Genomic DNA, 19,840 nt, shown 5'->3' with positions numbered 1-19,840 from the left:
TTTACGTATTTGAAAATCTGATTTGACGGAAAATGTATGTATGTCGAAAAGAGGACACGTCCGGGGAAAATGGGTCATGTGGTGGCTTTTATTATATTAGATAAGACAAAATACACTATCGCACTCGTCTCCTGGTTTCGTCAACCCAATTCCCTCAATTTAACCCATTCAAGTCCGCATAGGAATGCTCACCTGTTGACTGTGTCACGTTCAGTGACGTGCTCTGAACGTCACCCGTTTGTACCGTTTGTTATCTCACCTTGGGACATTATTATTATCCAGCATAGTGCTCCTCAAACTGCGCTGGTCTAATTTCGTACCTTGTTACGTATGAGCGTGGAAGTAACTGCGTAACTGGCAGTCGAATACCGAGGAAATTGTCCAAGATATACAAGTCATAGAACGCGTCGTTAATTTCGTCAAGGATTTTCTTTGGCATTTTCGCCGGTGTTTAAAATTTTCACGTGCTGTGATAACGCATCTAAAGTCATTACCGCTTATTGCATGACGACCCGTTCGTTTCATTTAGTAAATTAAATTAATTTTTTTATTTGACATTTCAATTTACGTATTAAGTATTCACTCGTCAAAATTTTTTTCCACTTCCAGCTGTGTGCAATGTGGGATTCTTTGCCAGCGGTCGTTTAATGGATTTTTTTATCACTTTAATTTTGACTTTTTATTTTTAATTTTAGATTACAGTTCCTGGCTAGATTTATTTTTACTTTTGTCTATTTGCGTTCGTCGTTTTTAATTAACTTCGCTTTATGTGCTCGTATCGACTGTACGTTTAGTTATTTATTGTTGATAGTCGCATTCTTATTTGATGACTCTGCATACGCGGTGTATCTGTTTTCCTTGTTTGTAAATTTTTTAGATCATTAAAGTTTTCCTTTTTCGTATTGCGATGCATTTTTGTGGTTTTTGAATGACGTCCGCATTTTTGATAGCACAAAGAGTTTTTTATGATGAAAAAGTTAATAATTTTCGATATGATGGTACACTATTTTTCTTCTCGTTATGTTAAGTTTCTATTTAAATATTGTGATCAATAGTAATTTTTACAATTTCATTATAAAAATGGCTAAAAAGTTAAATCAAATTCTTGAAAATGTAAAGAAAATCACCAACTTATCAGTTACAGTCAATCATTTTGATTGTTTGTCCCGGAGTTTGATAAGCACTACAATTAACTTAACCATCGCTGATATTATACATATATATTTTTAAATATGTTGATATTACTTTGATTTGGATCTACATATATATTGTCTCCGGTATAAACACTTCACCTTGATAGCTCTGGTTAACTAACTAATTGTTAAAAACTAAAAAATTGTTTAAAAATACATATTTTGTGTTCATTCTTCAAACCTCGATATTTTACACATTCATGTGAAACTTAGACATTTAACACTAAGATGCTACACAAAACCTAGTGCAGCCGATTCCAAGGGGAGAAATAGACGGTGCATGTTAACGAACATTCACATGCACTTCGCACGCAGGCACGCACGCAATTGACGGTTATTATATACGATTCGATACTTCAATGAAAAATATATTTATTTAAATGAAATTTTCACCCACGGTGCATTTTCCGGTTTTTTTCCGTTTCCGAAACAATCGTGTCTATAGAATGAACTTTGGAACAATATCCGAATTTGACCCTTAGAATGCTGACCAATGCCGATCGGCATTTTGCCAACAAGTCCATAGACCTGAAAAACACCGATAGTCTTTGTATTTTGAGCATGTACAAAGTAAACAAGAATACTACCCGCTAAGCCTTTCCAGGTAGCATTGAAAAAAAATGCATCGAAAATGGGTCGTGTAATCTGTGTCATTAATTTATAAAGACTGGTTTACGCCAGAATTTCTGAACCACAGCAGAATTTCCCGTTGGGAATCCCTAGATGCTGAGTATTTTAGATTGCGGTTTGGCATTTAGATAGTGAGCATTATAATTTAACAAAAATGAAGAGGATGGAACTAGTTTTGGAAAATTACATTAATTAATAGACTTATTTTGTTTGTTTTATATTGTTGCAAGACATATTAGAGTCTAAAAACACCTTTACAAAACTCGAAATCATCAGCGGTAGTTATATATGGTAGTGATCTAGGGTTTGTTTGGGTTAGCTACAATTTTAAACCTGCTTTCTATTGGATTTCTAACTAATTCTAGTTGGAAATGTCGGCGAAATTTTCAACAGAAAAGACGTCAGCACTCAAAGGGTTAAATGAAATTTTCACCCACGGTGTATTTTCCGGTTTTTTCGGTTTCCGAAACAATTGTGTCTATAGAATGAACTTCGGTACAGTATCCGAATTTAAGGAAACTTGTTACATATATTTTATTGGCCACAATTTTTACTTCATTCTTTGAAGTATACTGTATAATACTGTTCCATAGAAGTACATTTGTACACACATACATAGAGCAAGTAGAACACCCAGAACTTTGCAGTCATACCTTTCCATGAACCGAACCATCGCAGTATCCACGCTATACGCCTTGGGTTTGACTCGCGTCCATTGATAAGGGTGGAATACGGTTCCTCTGGATCGTTCTACGAAATTTAACTTGTCCAAGCTGAATTATTAGCAAGTAGTAGTAGCAGCTGGTGGCAACTCCGGGTGCAGCGAACTCGGTCGGTTTCGATGTCGACCCAATTTTGTATAGGCGTCGTGCGGTGCCCGGCGTCTATTTCTGTTTGGTTGCTGGCTGTGACGATCTGCGTCGTGGGTGTAACTAACGCCACCACCAAATCACCGTGAATCACACACTAGAACTTGTGAAACTGATGCTCGGATTCCTCACATCCGTCAGCACATTGGTAGTCCAAATTCTGCTCATCCCAAAAGCTCTGAACATGTGCATCCTGCACTTTTGCCAACGTGAATGAGATCGGTACCGCGAATACCTGATTCATGCTTGTATCCCGTTTCAGCTAGCTTGGCAGTAGGCGAACTGTACATCTCGATTACTACTGCTCGACGAGCTTTGTTATGACCATCAGCATATGCATGGATTGATTTTTAAATGCTTTTTATTATTACATACCTCCTTTACGTTTCACTTACGATTACAATTCAGGAAAAGGTTTGCCTCTAATCCAATCGTTTTCATACTTTGCCATATTGCTCATTTTGGTCATCAATATAAGTAAATGGAGCCTCCGCCATTACTACGAAATTATGTTCACAATACATCTTATATCTTTTTTAATAGCTACTGATCTACTGATCATTTTCTATTTTACAATTTTAATTTCATTTTGTTAGTAATCATAGTATTATATTATTCTAATGTTAATGTACAGCATAATATGAAAAATATCTCAAAAACCTATTTACAATTCTTATAAATGCTCATAATACATTTAATACATAATATTAATTAAAGACTCTCTAAAGTCGACGATCTAAAGCAGATTGTGTTTAGGTAATCTTTGTTTATACCTGAAGGGTATAGAAAGCATCGAAAAAAAATTAAAGCTTCTATGATGATGATATCGATATCGTTGAATATTCTTTTTTTTTCGATTCAGATAAATTTAATTAAAAAGAAAATGAATGTTTACTGAAAGCAAATGAATTACATTAGCCATGTTTAAGCGGTTTATATTACAAATACCGAGCGAAGCTGGGTAAAACCACTAGTATATATTATTTTGAACTAAATACTCTTCTAAGTCGGTGATCTAATTCAAATATTATTTTTAATGTGTGTTTATATCTGAAAGGTATAGACATCTTGTTGTAATCACCGAGACTCTTCACAAGTTTTTTAGTATGGTTGTTCGTATCGTAGCATCTCCTGGCTATTTTTTTTTTACTGACTTTAGTTTTTTCAGGTTAGTAATGTATACATATATGGGCTTGTTATATTATAAATGATTTATTTTAGATTATTGAAGTCATTATTCCATACAGGTGCAGCATAAGTTATGGTTAAAGTGAGTGCGCGATATATTTTATTCTATTTTGTAATGATAACGAGCTGCGATGACTCAATATTGGGTATATTGAAGACATGACACGTATCGTCTTGTATTGCGCCGGATTAAAGCAAAATGAAGATTCAAGGACAGAGGTTTTTATTTGAACTATTTGTTAGTTAGAATGTAAAAGTGATGACAAAATGAATAATCTATACGGCTATGATCAGTTGGGCGTTTATTTCTGTTGATGGTTTTAACGGTGTAGGCATCATTAAACTAGATTGATTTTCCTTATTCGTACGTAGAAGTTCTTGGTCTAATGTCAGTATAAAATTTTATCTAGCAGTAACCAAATTCGTGAGATCTATATTAATTTTCTCATTGATCCAAATTTTGAACAACTTACTGTCGCCTTCTTTGAATTTACACGTGAGTTGACATTCGAGTAAAATTTTCCATTTTCAGATCTATAGGGGATAGAAGAAAGAAAGCGAGGGTCTCTCGAATCAAATTTATACTAGCACGAGTCAAATGTTTTGTATACTACGTACAACGGTTTTCTTGTTCTTGTATTTTATCAGAATGATACTTAAATGCGATGCAAAAATAGACCATATCTCTAAATTTAAGACTACGTGATGACCCTTTTCACCGTCAAAATACAGACTAAAGAATACTCAAATGGATTCTGTCGATTGATTCACTGATATCACATTATCACTTCCTGAAGCGAATGAGGTCTGCCAAATATAAAATCATATTATGTATTTTGATTTTACTTCCTGAAGTTCCCATTCTTCATTCTCGTTTAGTGCTTTTTAATGGACTTCACGCCGATAGATTGACGCGTGCATTCGTTTCATTTGAAAACCCTTTACGAAACGAGCAAGAGTTGCCAAATTCAACGCATTGTGTCACCGATGTTTGCACAACTACTTGAAGATGACCAATTTCCGTTCCGAACGTGTCCTACTCATCCTATCTAGTATTATGTATCATCCGATTAAACTAGATCAGTGATTCTTGGCTTATTTCAGCCAAACAAATAGCTTTGGGTTCACCTTTATGTACAACTACATTGCTTTTTTTTATTTTTAAATGCTTTTTATTATTACTAAAGTATGTTCACAATACATCTTATATCTTTTTTAATAGCTACTGATCTACTGATCATTTTGTATTTACAATTTTAATTTAATTTTGTTAGTAATCATAGTATTATATTATTTTAATGTCAATGTACAGCATATTAGGTAAAATAGTTCAAAAACCTATTCCTACGTTGCTTGGGATATCCTAGAGTTTCTATCATTCAATTGTCACATATGCTTTGTGGAATTAACAATAGTTTCATTTCATACATTTTTAGCATATGTTTTACCGTCACCAGGCCAACTAATTTATTATTGTTACGAAGTGTCTTTCTTGATCCATTCAAGTTTTTATATTGATTTTGAATCTGACATATTATATTTTCGTTTCGATTCATAAGTGTTGTTTATTGACCGGTTTTTTCTTAGCATAAAATGCAAACGATCACAAAATATGAGACGCGATGCTCTGACTAAACAATAGAAAAAAGTCGGCCAGTAGAGAGCGCCCTTTCCGAGGCAATTTCTGACTCTCATCAGTGGGTGGTCCCCTTAATTATACCCAGCTTTATGACGGACTTGAATTTCCTCACAAACAAGTGCCACTCCTCGTCTCGAATATAGAAACCGAGGCTTACTCGAGAGGGTGAGTTCCCTCCAGAGTCTCAATGGGGATCGAGTGTTTGACGGTTCTAATTCTGCACGAATTGCTCCAGCGAGTGCTGCAATACTTCTCTCTGCAATATGCAGTGCAGCTGCATCTGTGTCCGAGCGTGGGTTGTTGACCACGTCGCTAATTGAGGCAAATTATGCGCGAGCGCCCCTCATCCATCTTCCGTGCACGCATGTGTTGTTTACTAGCGGCGGATACGTATTTTTAGTATACTCAGTTACTATACTATTTCAGTAGTGCAAGACCTTTAGCCGGGCCTGGAACTTAAGCTTCGTCCGTTCAGCAGCTGCTGACTGTCGAATTCTGATCAGTTTTGCACCCAAGACGAATGCACGTGCACGTGCGACCATCTCCTTGGATATGTCAGTTGGGCTATGCACTCCTTCAATAGCTGGGAGTGTTGATGACGAGTCTTACTTTTGAGCAATGGAGAATTTGTCACAGGGTGTATTTTATTATGTAATAGATTCATTGTTGAATCTACTGTTGCGTAGGGGTGGGTTCAGGATCCGAATGATGGGCCAAAGTCGCTTAACCCTTTGGGCCGGGCCGCACCGTGCAACTTTGTCGGCCGACTAGTTGCGCGACACGAAAAAATGTATGGAAATGTGTGCGACAAACAAGTTGACGGGTGTGGCATGTCCCATCTACCTGCATGCATTGGTTGTCGCCCTCAACCAAGTCACACGGTGCGGCCCGGCGTTAGAGTGCTGACGTCTTTTCTGTTGAAAGCCCGCCACGCTTAAAATTTCGCCAACATTTCCAACTAGAATTATTTAGAAATCCATTAGAAAGCAGGTATAAAAATTGTAGCTAATCCAAACAAACCCTCGATAACTACCGCCGAGGATGTTGAGTTTTGTAAAGGTGTGTTTAGACTCTCTAATATACATATAAAATAAGCAAAATAAGTCTATTATTTTTGCAAAAATAGTTCCATCTTCTTCATTGTTGTTAAAATGTAATGTTGACAATCTAAATACCAAGGCACAATCTAAAATACTCAGCAGTTAGGGATTCCCATCGGGAAATTCTACTATGGTTCAGAAATTCCGGTGTAAATCAGTCTTTATAAACGTTGACAAATGAATGACACGGATTACACGACCCATGTTCAATGCTACCCTTTGTACATACTCAAAATACAGACATACAATACAGTAAGACAATACAATAAGACTTGTTGGTAAAACGCCGATCGGCGTTGATCAGCATTCAAAGGGTTAACAGCATTTATTCTATGACTCGGGATGTACACACTTTTAAAGGCAGGTAGCCGAGTGTTCGGATATGCAGTAGTCCGAACAGCCCCTTCACTCCCCATACACGTTATTTCCTACGAACTAGGAATTCTTTACAAACTCGGAATTATCCACTTTACATTGGTCCGGAATTTCTATGTTACAGTATTTTAGGGCGTAGTAGTTTTGCTTTAGCCAGTTTGAAGACTATGCTATGTAGTAGAATCTTGACTTCTATATAATCTTAAATGCTTCATTTTAATCTCACGACTATTTGAAAAACACGCTATATCCACACACTACTGTGCAATTACTGAATGTTGATACATTGATATGGTAACCAAGTAAACAGATACTATTTACCCAACATGTACATATGTAGCTTCTAACAATTCAAATACCTTTTTGATAGGATAGATTCAACTTAAATTTTGAAAGAATGTTGTGTTATCGTTGGTAACATTTATGTTATTTTTAGAAAATTTGGTAAAAAGTTCAAGAAAAAGTGGGTCAAAATTGATTACAAGAATCACACTGTGTAAAAATTTTCATACGATTAAAAATTGCTAATTTATAACAACGTAAATAGGAATGCAATTGCAGTAGTTGGCCCGTTCTGTATTAATTGAATTTTAAAATTAAAAATTGCATGAGTTAGAACCTTGTGTATTCACAATTGTGCTCTTATTCACTACTTATCATATTAACAATTTAAAAATGATGGCCAATACTTAAAAATTTTAAGTATTGGCCATCTTCTTTTATATTGGACTTCTTCTTGATTAAAAACTGGGCGTGCGCTTATTGTTCGAATGAAACAAATACCAGAGTAAGATAGAAACTTTTTATTCAATTCTTATATAACTATTCCCAACTTTTAATTCGCTTCAATCCATTGACTTATAAAAACAATGAAAAATAAACCAAAGAACAATTTTTTTCCGATATGCCATTTCTATATGATATTTAAGCTAGTTTTACAAGGCTTTTGTTTTATCTGAAGTATATTTTTGCTGAAATTAAGATAAAATTTAACATTAGAACCTTGTGTATTCACAATTGTACTGTTATTCACTACTTATCATATTAACATTATTTGATAATGTAATCTTGTCATTAAGATTCTAATTAATTCCAATTATTATCCCTCATAATAAAGCCTTCATTGCCTTGCTTCTTAAAACATTTAATAATTGGCCATCTTCTTTTATATTGGACTTCTTCTTGATTAAAAACTGTGCGTGCGCTTATTGTTCGAATGAAACAAATACCAGAGTAAAATAGAAACTTTTTATTCAATTCTTATATAACTATTCCCAACTTTTAATTCGCTTCAATCCATTGACTTATAAAAACAATGAAAAATAAACCAAAGAACAATTTTTTTCCGATATGCCATTTCTATATGATATTTAAGCTAGTTTTACAAGGCTTTTGTTTTATCTGAAGTATATTTTTGCTGAAGTTAAGATAAAATTAAACATTATCTCAACAAAAGAAGATAATAGCCGAAAGAATTTTTCACATATAAATTTTTAGCTTTTCCGAAGTGTACCACCTACATGTATCATTCACAGTCATTCGCCATGCACTGCTGGATGAAAGCCTCTCCAACATTCTTCCATTCGTCTCTTTTGGCAACTCGCATCCATCTCACCCCACACATTTTTCTGATTTCATCTCCCCATCTCCCCAGTGGCCTTCTTGCACCCTTTAAAATTCTCTCGGGTACCATTCGAGCACTTATTTCATCCATATATCGTCCGCTCTTCTAGCTACGTGACCCACCCATTGCCATTTCAATCTCTTTACCCCCATGCTTCTAACCCAAATATTCCGTTTTCTATGTCTTTTCGTATATGCCTCAAAATATGTTTTAGTAGAGTATTAAATTAAAATGAATACTCCTATAATTAGAAGCAATGGTGTATCAACTGGAGGTATTGACATAGACAGTTAGTGTGTATGTAAATGCACATTCAACATTTGTGGAAATAACACTAATAGAGAGTAGGAAAAGTACACGTACATATGTATAGGCACATGATGGCCTTACCAATAACACTTAAATGTGAGAATCCTATATGTAGGACTTTAAATTGCATTGTGTAATAATCCCAAACGATATTCACAGTCGTTTTAAGTCACATGCTGTTAATTTTAACTAATCGCCAAATCATTAGAGGCGTTTTAAGCGGGCATTACTATCGTCCTCGCGTGGACCAGACGTTGAAAGCCTTAAACGTTCGGATTCGTCCCCGGTTGTACCCGCATTCTCCATAAGCTATCATAAATTGACCCTAATGGCACTATAAGGGTTTCATAAGTGATATTTCCGGCAGTAATCGGTCTTGCTATGTAGTGAAAGTTTCGTTTACGAGGGGTGGCACTCGGTCGTCAAATTACGCAGACCGACACCCCCCCCCCAAAAATAAAATATGTTTCAATTACTTGTATCGTTTATTTTTATTGCGACGCGTTAATAAAAGTGACCGTCGACTTAGATATTTGTCTGTAGATTAGTCTGTCGTACAGTATTTTTGGATACATTTGTCCTAGCTAGATACTTTACTAATGACAAATATCTCGACTTGGTTTCACATATACTGAGATGTTTTGAGATAAACAATGGTTAACAATAAATATGGTTATACAGCATGTGTTTGGCGTAAAATGCTTTCGAACAAAGTGGTCACGGGCTAAATCCCACCAGTTGACTCCAGGTTGGTCGTTTCCGATCAGTGTTTGCCGATTTATCTAATTTTCATTGATACGGTTCCAACAAATTGGCAACTATTTCCTATTTTCTCGCAAAATTTCAAGTTTTTCAGCATCCCGATTTTGTTGATTTGTATAAATGCTGCTATTTTGTCCATAGTTGTTTCTGTGGATCGATGTTTTTATTTGCCTTGTATAATACTTACAAAAGACCGTAGATGTCATATTTAATGTAAACATATGGACGTATACCTAAATGTATCTAATATATAATTTCGAAAGAGACTATGCAAGTATGTAAGAAAATATGTAATCTTGGTTGGGAACTTCATAAACAAAGCAAAGTTTCTATGACCACAATTCAATTGGTTGAATATTATATATTTTTTTCGATTCAAATAAATTTAATAAAATACAAATGAATATTTACTATTAGATTCGCCATTTTTACGCTTTTTATATTACAAATACTGAGCAAAGTCGGGTTAAACAAATAGTAATTAATAATTCTTAATCTGTATACAACACTCGTCGGTTTGGAGCAATTTGTTAAGACGAGTGCGCATGGTTGATTGAAATAAAATAAAATATTACAAATAGCATTTATGTTTATGATTTTTTTAAGTTTTATATTACATATATCATATTATTTTTTATAAAAATGATGTATTATTAAATAGCATCACTAATAAGTGGAGCTAAGCTTAATGTCCAGATAGTTCTAGTTCTAGAATGCGTATTTTCGAAGAAAGTTTCTAAGAATCAGCAGTTAAGCTGGTCTTATACATATGTATGTATGCATGTATGTGAAGATTTGTCGACAGACAAGTCCCGCAGTCTTTGATTACGGAATTTTTCTTACTAAAGGTACAATCTACGAGAAGAAAATATTTTGTTGATCAAAAGAAAATTGCTACTTTTTGGATTATTTTTACCAAATCATACATATTATGCATCTTTATAAAAGTAAAGTGGTAAAATTCGTTGTTAAATGTATAGTGAATATACATATGTATCTGATATATTTTAAATACTTGAAAGATAAAGATAGGCTCAACTAGGATCACCGACCGATTGTATTGTTTTATTTTATCTGTTAACTGTTGTTACATATGTATGTATATCTACGGCAGACAAATTGTCAGACTTGTCTGCTGATTCAAATTTTTTCGTCAAAGCCCACCTTGAGCGTGGAAAGTGTACTGATTTTCGAAGAAATTTTACTTTTAAATTTTCTAAACGGTTTTCCTTTCCGTTTACATACGATTCGGGCGACTCATCTCGACGTAAACATTCCGTGAATCATTCGAAAGTGTTTTCTACGGTTAATTGTCGATTTTTAACGGAAAAACTACAATGACGCACTACGAGAAGATTGAGTGTTTGTTTTACATAGTACATTTTATATTGTGAACTCAACTAAACTGACCGGTTATGAGTATTACCGGTTTGTACGCGGAACGGATATATCATTTCTTACGAAGTGGACTAATTTCTTCATATGCAAACAATTACATGGTTTTGTGCGTAACGTGCAAATTTCAAGACAAGCCAATTAGTCACACTTTTTGAACTATTGAACGGCTAGGATATGAAATAGGATGATTTAAGAAGCCGGTGTTAATATCATTACGTCAGGCGAGGAAAGCGTGACGAACTGATTGTTGTACAATAGTTGAGTAATAATTGAAAATTTTATTTGTAATTATTTTGTACTGTTATATTATGCGATGGTAATTACGTTTAGGACTCGGTTTTGTTATATTGTTATGATTATGTATGTATATGTTGTTGGGTCGGGTTTCCTAATGCGCGTTGAAATCTTAGGAATGTGGCAATTTAGCAATGTTCAATTTCGATAAATGATTTTAATGTTAAAATTGCGCCGGGCCATATCCGTCGACTTGTTCGAAACCGCAAAATATCATGTTTCCGTTTTTAATGCAATTATTCGTGTAATCTTTTCCCCATCTACAGCAAAATTAAAATTTTATCTTATCTGCGTTGTAATTAAGACTTTATTTTATTTATCTTGATGTTTTTTTTATGTTTTACAAGAAAATGCGATGCTGATAATATTTTTAATCAACGTACATAATTATAAAAAAATAATTTATTCCATATTAAATTTTTTAATTTTGCTGTTTAATATTCGATAATATTTCTTTTCCTACTTAATTAATTTATGTATGATGATTTCTTTCATTTTTACTTAAATATTAAAATCAACGTATTTATGAATATTTTGTATGTAAATGAAAATTCTTTTCGTTGGTATACAGAGGTGTGACAAAATGAATGGAACGCTACATTTTTTAGAAATCGCAAGTTTTTTTACTATAAAAAAATAAGTAAAACAAATAAAAACACATTTTTATAATAGGATAACAAATAAAAAATTATTTAAATAACAATTTATAAAAAAAATCTTAATATTTAGTGCCACTTTGACTGATAACAGCACTAATCCTACTAGTATCTTATGAATGATATATTATATTATCTTATGAATGATATATATACAAAAATGAAAAAGATAAATATAAGGAAAACAAATTAAAAAGTAAAGTATATTATATCACTCATTAGATGCTTTATGTTTTTTTCTTCGACTTCTTTAACAATAAATCTAGCAGTGTTTTGAATAATGTTAAATATTTCTGGTTGATAAAACAATTGATTCAGATTGATGAAATGTTTAAAAATCATTGATTTTTTAATAATTTATGATATAAACATGCTCAACGGAAATATACTCTATTTATACAGTTAGTGATGACTTAACCTTTGCTTATTTAAAATCTAAGTAATGTCGTATTAATATTTACATTCAAAATTGTGTCATCATTAATTGCCGAGCTAAATATGTAGTATGTATGTAGTTGTTTATATGATGTATTAAATAGCAAAATCTTATGTATATTATAATTTAATTAAGCATCGGATACAGTTATGGGATCAAAACATTTGCAATCGCAAATTTTCCGCTTGGCTAATTTTGTATGAGCGCCGACAATCCACACAGTGCGCTGAAAATAATCGGCAATGTACATACATTTGTCCACCCATTATATTCTCCAATCTGCAATCAAGGACGAACTAGCCGTTATGGTAATTTGTGCTTGTTCATTGGAGATGATTGAACGGCAGATAAACAACTTGATGTGGTTTTATTAGCTCCATTGGTTCACATTGAATTACACATTACCAAATGTCGTACGGTTTTGTTGATATTTATGATCCAAATTGTATTTCCTGTACTCCACGCTCCACTGAGCGTTGCCATAATTTATAAGCAGCAGATGAATGAATCGCTAATTTGTGTGTTTTGCGTTGCAGACCTTCACCGCTTGGTGTAACAGCCACCTCCGTAAAGCCGGGACGGCAATTGAGAACATCGAAGACGACTTCCGCAATGGGCTGAAGCTGATGCTTCTCCTGGAGGTCATCTCCGGAGAAACTCTCCCAAAGCCCGATCGCGGAAAAATGCGCTTCCACAAGATCGCGAATGTCAACAAGGCTCTTGATTACATCGCCTCCAAAGGTAAACAATATATACATACATACATACATTTATATCCCTATCACCTAAGTGGTGTTGAATTAAAGTCAGTGGATGATTCTAGCGATTTGGGGGTCTTGTTCTCAAATAATTTTTAATTTTTGAACGGCACATAGACAATATTTGTTTGCCGGACACAAAAATACTGGTATTCTTACCACGAGTACTTAGTAAACATTTCCAGAGTGCGTTGGTGCTTAAAATTCTTTATGAATCCCTATGAATTTTCTTCCATTATATGGAGTCCTACTCATATGACTCATTCATTGAAGATTGAGAGAATCCAAAAACGGTTTCTCAGATATCGTTATATGAAATTGTATGGTTATTATCCTTGGCTATATCCTAGTGCATTCCTATTAGGGGCGTTAGGCTTCAGCTCATTGGAGTCTCGTGGTGTTATGTTTCTGGGAAAGCATTTTTTTAAGCTATTATTAAATGGGTTAGCACAAAATCTTCAGGTTCTTGAAGAATTTAAGTTTTATACACCTAATAAGTTCAGGGACTTGATTTGTTTTCTCCTCCTGTGGCTCGCACAAATATGTTGGCAACGTTTCCAATATCTAGAGCGATATATCTGCTCAACCGGGTTGCTGGTGAAATTGACCTGTTTAATGTAAGCTGTGCTAAACTAGTTGAGTGGTTGTAGAGCAACGCCCGTGGTAGATTTTTTCAATTATAAATGTCAAGCACGGATGTTTTATATACCTTTATTTGTGTTATGGTTGGGTGACTGTCACAGTGACGCGTTAGAGTACTCTGTAATGTCATAGAGTTTGTGGGTCACAAGTTCAAAAGAAAAGTTTTGTATTTTACTATTTTATACAATTATCTTTATTTTATCATATTTAATATTTGTAAAAGGACCTTGATACAATTTATATGATTTTTTAAATTGAATTTCAGGAGTAAAACTCGTCTCCATTGGAGCAGAGGAAATCGTGGATGGAAATCTCAAAATGACTTTGGGTATGATCTGGACTATTATTCTCAGATTCGCCATCCAGGACATTTCTGTTGAAGAAATGACTGCCAAGGTATAAATTTGCTTCCGTATACTGACCGTACTATCAGAACCTCAAGGTTAAGATATTGATATATCTTTTTTATCTCAAAACAGGAAGGTTTGTTGTTGTGGTGCCAACGTAAGACAGCCCCGTACAAGAACGTCAACGTTCAGAACTTCCACCTGTCTTTCAAGGACGGTCTGGCTTTCTGTGCCCTGATCCATCGTCACAGACCAGACCTCATCGACTACAGCAAACTTTCCAAGGACAATCCTCTGGAAAACTTGAACACAGCTTTCGACGTCGCTGAAAAGTATCTTGACATCCCAAGGATGTTGGATCCAGATGGTGAGAATGATCGCATACTAAACACTATATACAATTCAAATTTAACGTATGAAAATACAATCTCAAATCAACTATAATGTTAATGTTCTCTCTAATGAGCGGCACTTGTTTAAACATTGCCTTGTACACTTTGTACACATTACGACACATTGAGTCACATGTTATTTTTGCCGTGAATTTTTTATTTGCATATTTATGGGAATATATAGGTGTTTTGAGTATAAAAATTGAATACAATTTGCAGACCTGATTAATACTCCCAAGCCTGATGAACGCGCTATCATGACATACGTGTCATGCTACTATCACGCCTTCCAGGGTGCTCAACAGGTTAAAAGTCTAATGACTATAATAAATACTGAGTGATAACAACAACCCATGCTGAAATGTGGCATGATTTTAAACAACTCCCCTTTGCTATTTGTGCGTTTATGTATATTTGATTTGAAATGATCATGAAAAAAATCATAAGAGTTATAGTAAGATGAAGTTTAAATACAATTTTATCATTAAAACCTGTGTAAAAACACATTTTAAGTTAAATGGTTTTATAAAACTTCATTTTTGTTCCTGGAAAAACAACACGCGTATGTATACTATATGTATATTTAGTTATATTTTTATAATGCAAATACTAAATGTTGATTTATTGATATGGTAAACTGATACTATCTGACAATTCAATGGTTGTAAATAACTTTTGGAAGGGAAGGTGAGTCAATTCAAATTTTGATAGTATATTGTATTGCCAAGTGGGTCAAAAAAAATTTACAAGATATTACCGCAGCTAGCAGAAATGTCAAGTTTAATAAAACCATTCAATAATTACATGAAAACTCGAATGATTCTTTTACATGACAATATCAAATATTTTGAAGAAATTCCTCGCTTATTGTATTATATCGTTTAAAATTTGCTTCATATAAAATATTATTTTATAAATGTTTGCTTTTTTGTGTATTTTTAAACATATAATATTAAATTCATTTCCTCCCTTTATTATTCATTCAAATATCTAACAAAAATATCCTAGTTTTTTTATATTGAAATTAATTAACTCCCGTAAAATGTGTATCGTTGTATTTTTTTGTACTAATAACCCTTTCTTGTTTTAAATTCGTTGAGCTGAAAGTGTTCTTCATTTTTTGAATTTTTTTTTTTTTTTGAATCCTCGTTTATATTGTATTTGTATATTTCTCATATGAATATTTCACACAATGTTATTTCTAATTAATCATTATCGAATCAAAGCTACTACTAAAAGCATGCTTGCATTTGCTTTCTGTTTATCGACAGACTTACAGAACACAGCTATGCCTGATGAGAGAGCCGTAATGACATATGTATCATCCTACTATCACTGTTTTTCTGGAGCCCAAAAGGTTCGTATGTAACCCAAACCAGTTGTGATTTTTCTAATCGTTGCATAATAACTAACCAATCAGATACAAACGATTCCGTTTGAAGTTTTTAGGCTTTATAATTACATGTTGTGTTTTGTGCAGGCCGAAACCGCTGCCAACCGTATTTGCAAGGTGCTCAAAGTCAACCAAGAGAACGAGCGCCTTATGGAAGAATACGAACGTCTTGCTAGTGATGTAAGTCCTCCGTTCACTTCAAAACAAATCCTTTTTAATTTCAAATATTAATTTGTGAATATAAATTACAGCTCCTCGAATGGATCAGGCGTACAATGCCCTGGTTAGCAAGCCGACAGACCGACAACTCATTAGCCAGTTGTCAAAAGAAACTCGAAGACTACCGTACATACAGGTGATTTATACTTCATTATATAAATCAATTTAATTTAAATATATTTTATTAATTGAATCTGAATTTCTGTAGGCGTAAACACAAGCCACCACGTGTTGAACAAAAGGCCAAGTTGGAGACCAACTTCAATACCTTGCAAACCAAGTTGCGTCTTAGCAACCGCCCGGCTTACATGCCCACTGAAGGAAAAATGGTTTCTGTAAGTAGACTAGCATCCATCAATGTCTAGAAGGTGTTGTAAAGCATTTTTTAAATTGATTTTAAAATTTTAGGACATCACCGGATCATGGAAGGGACTTGAAGTAGCTGAAAAGGCATTCGAAGAATGGCTTCTCAGCGAAATGATGAGATTGGAACGACTTGAACATCTCGCTCAAAAGTTCAAGCACAAGGCTGACATCCATGAAGAGTGGACTCGAGGTATTTTTACCATATAGTACTATGGGACACAAAGTCTAACGTAGCTGACGTAGAAATAGAAGTTGAACGAAATATTTGATTGTTTATAGGCAAGGAAGATATGCTTCAGTCTCAAGACTTCAGGCAATGTCGGTTGAACGAAGTCAAGGCTTTGAAAAAGAAGCACGAGGCTTTCGAATCCGATCTTGCCGCTCACCAAGACCGCGTAGAACAAATTGCCGCCATCGCACAAGAGCTCAAGTATGTCTTTTGTCATCCGTCATTCCAGAACATTTGTGTAAATCATTTCGTCAACATTTAAATCTTTTATTACAGCACTCTGGAGTATCATGACTCCGCCAGCGTAAACATGCGTTGCCAACGTATCTGCGAGCAATGGGACCGTCTCGGCGCTCTCACTCAACGTCGCCGTGCCGCTTTGGATGAAGCCGAACGCATCCTCGAAAAGATCGACATCTTGCATCTCGAATTCGCCAAGCGTGCTGCTCCATTTAACAATTGGTATAAAACTCGTTTTCATTTGAGATTTCATACAATTTTTTGCATAATACTAAATATATTGTGAATTTTAAAGGTTGGATGGCACTCGGGAGGATCTCGTCGATATGTTCATTGTACACACAATGGAAGAAATCACCACTTTGATGGACGCTCACTCCCGCTTCAAGGCAACTTTGGGAGAAGCCGACAAGGAATATCAGTCGATCGTCAACTTGGTACGTGACGTTGAAGCTATCGTCAAGCAACACCAAATCCCTGGAGGTTTGGAGAACCCGTACACTACCCTCACAGCTAACGTAAGAAAACTACACAAAGAATATTATCAATCGTTATAGTTTTATGATTTATTATACATAAATGTGTATTAAAATTGTAGGATTTGACAAAGAAATGGGCTGATGTTAGGCAATTGGTACCACAACGTGATTCTACCTTGGCTGCCGAATTAAGGAAACAACAGAACAACGAAATGTTGCGTAGACAATTCGCCGAAAAGGCTAACGCTGTCGGTCCTTGGATCGAAAGGCAAATGGATGCTGTTACTGCCATCGGCATGGGTCTCCAGGTATTGTTTCCGTTTTGACTGATACAATTGTCCACTTTGAAACATATTTTTTTCATTATATGTACATTTATAGGGATCACTTGAAGATCAATTGCACAGACTCAAAGAATACGAACACGGAGTGTATGCTTACAAACCACATATCGAGGAATTGGAAAAGATTCACCAAGCTGTACAGGAAGGCATGATCTTCGAGAATAGGTAAATTGAAGCCAAGTATTTTGCATTTATTTGATTTGAATGCTGTATTTTATTTACAAAATTGTACTTTCATGATTCAGATATTCACAATACACAATGGAAACATTACGCGTAGGATGGGAACAATTATTAACATCCATCAATAGAAATATCAATGAAGTAGAAAATCAAATTCTCACCCGTGACTCTAAAGGTATCACACAAGAACAACTCACCGAGTTCAGAGCGTCGTTCAACCACTTCGATAAGAATCGCACAGGTATGCGTATTATTCAGCCGTCGTTGTTGTATTAGTGATGAAATCATATTAATTTATTTTTTATTTGTTTTTAAGGACGCCTTGCTCCGGAAGAATACAAATCTTGCCTCGTTTCTCTTGGATACAGCATTGGTAAGGATCGTCAAGGTGAACTTGACTTCCAACGTATTCTCGCTGTCGTAGATCCCAACAGCACCGGTTTGTTTAGTTTATTTCTGTTTTATATCTTTTATAGTGTCATATATCATTCTAATTGTATATTGTTTGATTTTATATAGGATTCGTCCACTTCGATGCTTTCTTGGACTTCATGACCCGTGAATCAACAGATACTGATACGGCCGAGCAAGTAATAGACAGCTTTAGGATCTTAGCTGGTGATAAGGTAATAAATACACGGTGATTTGCTTAATTTTATTATATTTTCCAGTACATTAACTGTATTTTATTTTTATTTTAGTCATACATCCTAGCCGATGAGCTCAGGCGTGAATTGCCTCCAGATCAGGCTGAATATTGCGTACAACGTATGGCTCCATACCGTGGACAAGGAGCTGTTCCTGGTGCTCTTGACTACATGGCCTTTAGCACTGCTCTTTATGGGGAAAGTGATCTATAGGTAGTTAAAAACTTCAAATTGTTGTAATTGTTGATGTTTTTTTTTTAAATAATAGAATAAAATTTTGTTTTGTTTCAGACCCAATATCAGTTGCTTTTATTTAAGTCAAAAATGTTTTATGTGCTGGAGAACACGAAACAGCTGCCACAAAAATCCAAAGTACATTTAATGCCATCGCAATTTTTAAATGTGTAAATCTGTATGTTTGTCCATTTGTACATGTAAAATCAATTATTGAATTGTGCAATTTACACACCAAAAAGATAAAAAGAAAAATCACTATCTAGATTCAGTGAATCTATACTTTTATCCAACAGCTATAGATATTAATTTTTATTTATTTTATTATATATAAATTATATTTTTTAAATATGAAGATATACAAAATGATTGAGAATGTCTTACATGTTTAGATCTTTTATGTACTTTACATCGATATACTTTTTTTTTAACGCGTATATCGTGATGAAAGCATATATACAAATGAAAATTTTAAAAATATGTGTACTGGCAATAATTTCTTGCCTCGACCCAACTGGCCATAACTCTGGATATATTAATAACTATGTATGTTCCCTTAAATCTATTTCAGAGATATTTTATAGTTTGTATTTTACATTAATTTTTGTTTATTTTATTTATTTAGTTTATCTTTATAACTTGTACAGCTTTTAATCATATACCGTGTCACAAATACGATTCAAAAAAATGAAATCAATTTTATACATTACTTAACATATTCATCGACTTTACTTATTTTTTTTTTTTTGTAATTTATACATGCATATCGAATAATCCATTTCATGGGAACATTTTGATACATATTTGGCGGACATTGTTTTTAGATGTTTCGCCTTAGTCTTGCTCGATTGTCTATTCGATTACACAAACACAGTATAATCTATTAAGATCTAC

General features: G+C 34.3%; 1 protein-coding gene across 3 annotated transcripts in view; it reads left to right on the top strand.

The window, feature by feature from the left end:
• Actn (alpha actinin) overlaps nt 1-19,237 on the top strand; it is a 51,339-nt gene extending 32,102 nt beyond the window's left edge. Inside the window, exons 2-20 of one of the 3 annotated variants that reach the window (XM_077431788.1) lie at nt 13,010-13,214; nt 14,139-14,269; nt 14,353-14,587; nt 14,832-14,924; nt 15,884-15,969; nt 16,093-16,185; nt 16,257-16,360; nt 16,433-16,559; nt 16,633-16,780; nt 16,870-17,020; nt 17,096-17,281; nt 17,355-17,577; nt 17,658-17,846; nt 17,920-18,047; nt 18,128-18,306; nt 18,382-18,504; nt 18,585-18,691; nt 18,767-18,925; nt 19,004-19,237. In XM_077431788.1, the coding sequence (XP_077287914.1) occupies nt 13,010-13,214; nt 14,139-14,269; nt 14,353-14,587; nt 14,832-14,924; nt 15,884-15,969; nt 16,093-16,185; nt 16,257-16,360; nt 16,433-16,559; nt 16,633-16,780; nt 16,870-17,020; nt 17,096-17,281; nt 17,355-17,577; nt 17,658-17,846; nt 17,920-18,047; nt 18,128-18,306; nt 18,382-18,504; nt 18,585-18,691; nt 18,767-18,925 (2,667 nt within the window). In that variant the 3' untranslated portion in view covers nt 19,004-19,237. The remainder of the gene's footprint in view (nt 1-13,009; nt 13,215-14,138; nt 14,270-14,352; nt 14,588-14,831; nt 14,925-15,883; nt 15,970-16,092; nt 16,186-16,256; nt 16,361-16,432; nt 16,560-16,632; nt 16,781-16,869; nt 17,021-17,095; nt 17,282-17,354; nt 17,578-17,657; nt 17,847-17,919; nt 18,048-18,127; nt 18,307-18,381; nt 18,505-18,584; nt 18,692-18,766; nt 18,926-19,003) is intronic. The other 2 variants (XM_077431790.1, XM_077431791.1) reach the window with 2 other exon arrangements.
• The last annotated feature ends 603 nt before the right edge of the window (nt 19,238-19,840 follow it).

This window comes from Arctopsyche grandis, chromosome 6 (genome assembly GCF_051622035.1).
Source record: "Arctopsyche grandis isolate Sample6627 chromosome 6, ASM5162203v2, whole genome shotgun sequence".
In the NCBI taxonomy this organism is placed as follows: domain Eukaryota; kingdom Metazoa; phylum Arthropoda; class Insecta; order Trichoptera; family Hydropsychidae; genus Arctopsyche; species Arctopsyche grandis.
This window is presented reverse-complemented; position numbering and strand designations above follow the sequence as displayed.